This window comes from Somniosus microcephalus, unplaced genomic scaffold (genome assembly GCF_052327205.1).
Source record: "Somniosus microcephalus isolate GS21.2 unplaced genomic scaffold, FLI_Smic_1.0 unresolved_chr5, whole genome shotgun sequence".
NCBI lineage: Eukaryota > Metazoa > Chordata > Chondrichthyes > Squaliformes > Somniosidae > Somniosus > Somniosus microcephalus.
In genome coordinates, this window is record NW_028225183.1 from 39,472,085 (window position 1) to 39,478,959 (window position 6,875).

A 6,875-nucleotide genomic window follows, 5' to 3' on the forward strand; every position below is an offset into this window, starting at 1 on the left:
CCAGAATCTTTTACATAAGTTCCCGTTACAATTAACAATCAGTAATATTCGCGCCTATATACAGTCCCTTCAATCACAAGTCGACCCGTCTCCTTCCATGTCAATCTCTGACCTTATTCCCTCTCCCCACACAGACGGGTTCAGCAGTTTACAAACTGATTTGGAGAATCTCATGTGTTGGGGTTTGAGTTGTGATGCGGGGTATCCCCAGTGTCACCGTCTCACAGAGACTCTCACCCTGAACCTGTGAACTGAAAATGACCCTGAACTGAGACTGGAGCCGAACAACCCCCAGTTAGAGTGAGGCCCGGCCCGGACATCCCATTCTGTGTTTTATTAGACACTGGGGGAGGGGTGGGTGCAGCGAATGTCAGCGAGTCACCAGGAAGCCGGGTTTCATTTGAAATGATTTCAATCGGGAGTCTGAGCCCGGCCCCGGGACATGGATCATCTGATTCCGCGATCAGCTCTTTTTGGAAAGATGTGGTGGCTCTGAAAAGAGCCTTTGGGTTCAGATGTTTACAAGTTGTCCTTTTTACTTTCTTTTGCTCGCTGCTTTGGGAGACTTTGCTGATTTGGGCTTGGCCTTGGGTTTTTCCAACTTCTTGGCTGCCTTCACCTTTCCGCCTGTTGCCTTCTTGGGGCTCTTGGGCTTCTTCACCGCCGCCTTCTTCCCAGCCGCCGCTTTCACTGTCTTTTGTGACGTTGCTGTCTTCTTGCTCGTTTTTTTGGCTGCTAGTTTCTTTGATGGAGATTTCTTGGCTGCTGGTTTCTTTGATGGAGATTTCTTGGCTGCTGGTTTCTTGGCTGGAGATTTCTTGGCTGCTGGTTTCTTGGCTGGAGATTTCCTGGCTGCTGGTTTCTTTACTGCAGATTTCTTGGTTGCCGGTTTCTTCACCTTCTTTCCCTCTTTCCGCTGGGATTCCTTCTTAGCGAGCCTGAAGGAACCCGAGGCGCCCGTGCCCTTGGTCTGCTCCAGGGAGCCGTTTTCCACTTTCCTCTTGATACTTAACCTGATCTGGGAACTTAACTTCAGCACATCGACGCCGTTGGCAGCCAGAACCTTCTTTATCGCGACCAGCGACATCCCCTTGCGATCGCTGCCACTCGCCACAACCTCGAGGATCTGCTCGCCCAACGTGGGACCGGCTGGCTTGGAGCGGGGAGCCGCCTTCTTCTTCTTGCTCGGAGCCTTGGTTTGAGCGGCGGCGGCAGGAGGAGCCGTTTCGGCGGCTGCAGTCTCAGACATGTCCGCGACTCTGTAGAAAATCTCTCTGACAGTCAGAGCTGGGTCAGGAATGAAACGACAGGCGGCGGCACCGAGCAACTTAAAGGCAGCGAGCGGACGGGGCGGAGACACCCTGCTGTCAGCTCCCGGCCCCTCCAGCCTCTCCGTGTTTCTCTCTCCTCATTAACTCTCCGATTCCAATTAAACTCGGGCACTCCACATTCCCAGACTGGCCTCTGTTGCTCTCGAAGACCGGGATGTTTGCTGTCGAGAAAGTTTCATCAGAATTAAAGGCAGCAATTTCGATTTAAAGCCGTTTCTTTGCTGCACTGATCGCGCTCTCTCACCCGATCGCGCACATGTTCGCTGTTTTTTGACTGAAATTTGAAATCAAATAAAGCTTCACGTTTAATTCCCACTTCAGGGCTGAGCAGGGGGGCAGGACGATCCTATGACAGGGAAATCTTTGAATTTTACACAAGAGGGTCTCTGAATTCCGGCGATAAGAGCGGACACACAAACACAGTGACATTAGTCTAACCCACCCGCCCCTTTAACACACTCTCGCTGACACAATGTTCACTCTGCTCATTCACAGCACAATCTGTTCCCAGATTTACAGTTCACAGGACAGGTTTTCCTCTCCGCTCGGCCTGTGCTGCAGATTCTCGGGGTTAGTTGGAGTTTCCCAGCTCAGTCAGTGTTAAACACTCTGAGGCCGGCGCTCTGTTCCCCAGATTCAGGGGCAGCACCAGAGAGAGAGAGAGAAACAGACACAATGTCAGTCTTGCACTTTCAACAGTGCTTCCATATCAGGCTCAACTGTATCCCGCTCTGACAAACAGTACAAGAGAGAGCGGATAGCGAGAGAGTGAGAGAGACAGTGAGAGAGAGAGAGATTGGGCTGAGCGAGAGACAGGCCAGAGCGAGGCAGGGCGGTGAGAAAAACATACAGCCTATCAGTTCCAGGCTGGGCTCTCCAGTCCCGTGAATCCAGAGAGATCCCACTGGGGAGGCAGAGGATGCAGACTCACCTCTCACTGAGAGTTACAAGATTCACAGGAATGGTTCCACGGATGAGGGACCTCAGTTCCGGGGAGAGTCTGGCGAAGCTGGGGTTGTTCTCCTTCGAGCAGAGAATGTTGGGAGATTTGATGGAGGAGTTCAAAATCAAAAAGTGCCTGGACAGAGTAGACAGAGAGAAACTGTTCCCATTGGTGGAAGGGTGGGGAAGCAGAGGACACAGATTGAAGGTGATTGATAAATGAACCAGAGGTGCGCTGAAGACACAGTTTTTGATGCAGTGAGCGGTTATGATCTGGAATGCACTGCCTGAAAGGATGATGGTGGCAGATTCAATCCTGGCTTTGAAAAGGGAATTGGATAAACACCTGAAGGAAACACATTTGCAGGGCTCCGGGGAAAGGGCGGGGGATTGGGACAAACTGAAGGGCCCTTGCTGGCACGGGCTCGACGGGCCGAATGGACTTCTTCTGTGCTGGAAACATTCAATGATTCTAGGCTTCTATGATATTGTACCAGAGACAGACACATTATTAATCCCACACTGCGGGACAATATCAGAGAGTGAGAGGAACAATGTCCCATATTTAACCCTCTCTTCCCTGTTGTACTCTCTTACAATCTCGCAGCTCAGGGTCGTTCGGTGTTACTCTCAGTAATCGAGTGATTCTCTCCGATTAAATTAATCTGGTGCTGTTCCTGTCAGATATTAACTCCTGCACGGTCTCAGCAAACACTCCGAATCCTTCGTTCCTCAATAGTTTCTGCAGGATTGCTTTGTGAAGACGCGATCATGAAGAACAAACAGCCTGCACGGAATGATCCCAAATTGAGCATCTTAAAGGGGCAAGCCTCCAGCTTTAAACATTCTCTGTCCTTTTTCCCCCAGGCCCAGTTCATTTGCTCAGATTCTGATAAAAGTGAGTTGGGGAAAGTTCCCTTTGATTATTGTGCTCAATTAATGCTGGGAGTTGCGCTTGCGCTGTTTAGCCCCGCCCCCTCAATCAATTTCCAGTGAGCAGTAGAGCGCATGCGGGTCCCCTCCCCCAGCTCTGCCTCTGTTCGCCATTCACTCAGTGAGCGGAAGAAGATGGCCCGGAATGTAGACATCAGGGCCCCGGAGGAAGGCAGCAAACAGCAGCCTCCTTACAGCAGCACATCACTTTGGGAGCGTGTCCGCAGATGGACTCAGAGATCGGCATTGAGTCCGGGGACAGTTCAGGGGGAGTCGGCGTCTGTTTGTAAGAGCCGGAGTGGAACAAGAACTGGTCTCAGAGCAAGGAGTGAGTGAGGGAAGGGAGAGGCCGTTCTCGGGCTGTGTGTGGCCAGCGTGTGTCCAGGGTAAGGGAGACAGAATGGGAAGGATCTGCTATTTACAATCATTGTTGCTTTCTCTCGGCAAACCAGTAGTGAATGTTCCCGGTTTAGTTCCAGACTCGCCGTGTTTCTTGTCATTGGATAGTGAGCAGTGGAAGCAGAGCCGGACAGTAAGGATTGATACAAAGAGCATCTATTGCAGGCACCAGGTGAGAAGTGTGAAAGACACGTTTTAAACAGGGGCTGTTTGTTTTTGTTTGAATGGTTAGTCCCATGGGAGAGGGATTTAGCATGGAAACATCGAAACATAGAAGATAGGAGCTGGAGTGGGCCATTCGGCCCCTCGAGCCTGTTCCGCCTTTCAACGAGACCATGGCTGATCATCCAAATTCAGTAACCTGACCCTGCCTTCTCCCCATGTCCCTTGATCCCTTTAGCCTTAAGAAATATATCTAACTCCTTCTTGAATATATTTAATGAATTGGCCTCCACTGCCTTCTGTGGTAAAAAATTCCACAGGTTCACCACTCTCTGGGTGAAGAAATTCCTCCTCATCTCTGTCCTAAATGGCTTACCCCTTATCCTTAGACTGGGAAACCTGGTTCTGGACTCCCCGGCCATCGGGAATATCCTTCCTGCATCTAGTCCTGTTAGAATTTTATGAATTTTAATGAGATCCCGTCCCTTCTAAATTCCAGCGAGTATAAGCCCAATCGACCCAATCTCTCCTCATACTTCATTCCTGCCATCCCAGGTGTCAGTCTGATGAATCTTTGCTGCACTCTCTCCATGGCAAGAGCATCCTTCCTCAGATAAGGCGACCAAAACTGCACACAATACTCAAGGTGTGGTCTCACCAAGGCCCTGTACCACTGCAGCAAGACATCCTTGTTCCAGTACTCAAACCCACTCGCTATGAAGGCCAACGTACCATTTGCCTTCTTAACCACCTGCTGCACTTGCATGCTTACTTTCAGCGACTGGTGCACAAGGACACCCAGGTCTCATTGCACTTCCCCTTCTCCCAATCTATTGCCGTTCAGATAATAATCTGCCTTCCTGTATTTGTCACTAAAGTGGATAACCTCGCATTTATCCACAGTATACTGCATCTGCCATGTTTGTGCCCAATCTGCCCTGTGTAAATATCCCTGCTCCATCGGGTAGTCCCATTCACGGAGCAGTGCAGCGGTTGGTTTGTGGCACTGAATTGCTGTAAAATTGGAAAACACACTTGGTGTACAGAAGCTGATTGCTGCAGTACTGCAGTGGAGTCAGACACTGACACTGTTTGTATCGCAGGCTTTCCTCTGCGAATGTTCATAATGATTGTTAGCAGAGAGATTATAAATTGACCCAGAGAGTGGTGAACCTGTGGAATACTCTACCACAGAAGGCAGTTGAGGCTAATTCATTAAGTATATTCAAGAAGGAGTTAGATATATTTCTTAAGGCTAAAGTGATCAAGGGATATGGGGAGAAGGCAGAGACAGGGTACTGAGTTTGGATGATCAGCCATGATCTCATTGAATGGCAGAGCGGGCTCGAGGGGCCGAATGGCCGACTGCTGCTCCTATCTTCTATGTTTCTATCACCTTTTTATTTTTTACCTCATCTGATCTTGATTTATAAGAAATACTTTTAATCCCTACAGGCAAGTATTTGAAGTAACCGGATTAAATGTGAAGCTCCCTCCACCTGAGGCATGAGGAACAGTGCAGCCAGCTCCATCTCACACACAGTAGGTATGTTATCACTCCCAGTGTGCAGAGACACGGACAGGTTATCAGTTCCACAGTCACAGACAGCAGCAGTGGTCAGTCCACCACTGCTCACAGTTTACAGTGACACATTTTCAATCCAGCAGTCAAACAGATCAGGAGAGACCGAGGTTGTTTCCATTTCACCACAACTCAGTACTGCTGACAGGTAGATACATCAATCCCAGCCCATAATCACACCCACTATCAGGTTGAAAGGCTCTGTGTCAATCTCACAAGAGTGCAGCCTGAGCTACAAAATAAATATCCAATACGACAGACTGGTTGAAAGTTACAGAATCCAATGCAATGAAGTAACCCAGAGTGCAGACTGATAAGAACATAAGAAATATACGAAACAGGAGCAGGATTGGGCATTTTGCTCTTCGAACCTGCTCCGCCATTCAGTGAGATCATGGATGATACACTGACTCATCTCCATTTTTCTGCATTATCCCCATATCCCTTTATACTCCTAATATTCAAAAATCTATCAATTTCTGTCTTGAATACACTCAACGACTGAGCCACCACAGCCCTCTGGGATTCAGAATTCTAAAGATTCATCACCCTCTGAGTGAAGAAGTTTATCCTCATCTCAGTACTAAATGTCCGACCACTTATTCTGGGACTGGGACCTCTCGTTTTAGACTCCCCAGCCAGGGTAAACCTCCTCCTTGCATCTACCCTGTGAAGTCTGGTAAGAATTGTGCATGTTTCAATGAGATCACCTCTCATTCTTCTAAAGTCTGGGGAATTTAGGCCTATTATACTCAATCTGTCCCCCAAACCAGGAACCAGTCTGGTGAATCTCCGTTGCACCCCCTCTATGACATTACATATACACATTACATACCAGCCCAAAAATCTCATACATAAACATATTGAAAGATATAGTATCAATTCCATTAGTACTGACAATGCTACACAGTACATACCACTCCAAAAATCTTAAACAGTAGCAGATTAAAGGTATCATATCAATTCGATTATTACAGCCTGAACTACACAATCACACAGAGTACCAGAGACTCACTGATACAGAATTTATACCACACTCACACACAGTACCATAGACTCACAGATACAGAATAAATACCACACTCGCACACAGTACCAGAGACTCACAGATACAGAATAAATACCACACTCACACACAGTACCAGAGACTCACAGATACAGAATTTATACCACACTCACACACAGTACCAGAGACTCACAGATACAGAATAAATACCACACTCACACACAGTACCAGAGTCTCACAGATACAGAATTTATACCACACTCACACACTGTACCAGAGACTCACAGACACAGAATTTATTCCACACTCACACACAGTAACAGAGACAGAGAGATATTGAATGTATCCCACACTCACACAAGATACCAGAGACTGACAGATACATAATTAATCCCAACCCAAACATATTACCAGAGATTGACAGATGCAAATGGATCCCACACTCACACAGTTCCAGTCACCAGTACCAGACAGAGACACAGCATCAGTCTTACAGTTTCTAATTTGTATCCACAGGACA

At 48.0% G+C, this 6,875-nt stretch overlaps 1 protein-coding gene across 3 annotated transcripts; it reads right to left on the reverse strand.

Annotated features, from left to right (window-relative positions):
* Window positions 1–535: 535 nt before the first annotated feature.
* LOC147087941 (histone H1-like) lies at window positions 536–1,249 on the reverse strand. 3 transcript variants are annotated; one of them, XM_085977850.1, is made up of 2 exons: window positions 869–1,249; window positions 536–787 (listed from the first exon to the last, which is right to left on the reverse strand). In XM_085977850.1, exons 1-2 carry the CDS (start codon window positions 1,247–1,249, stop codon window positions 536–538), a joined length of 633 nt encoding a protein of 210 aa, XP_085833976.1. The 3 variants fall into 3 exon arrangements, with proteins under 3 accessions (XP_085833976.1, XP_085833975.1, XP_085833974.1); XM_085977849.1 differs by having other exon boundaries at window positions 536–667; window positions 737–1,249; XM_085977848.1 differs by having other exon boundaries at window positions 536–1,249.
* Window positions 1,250–6,875: the final 5,626 nt, after the last annotated feature.

Coding starts and splice junctions, on each gene's coding strand:
- LOC147087941 (XM_085977848.1), bottom strand. CDS start 1,249: ATGTCTGAGACTGCAGCCGCCGAAACGGCTCCTCCTGCCGCCGCCGCT.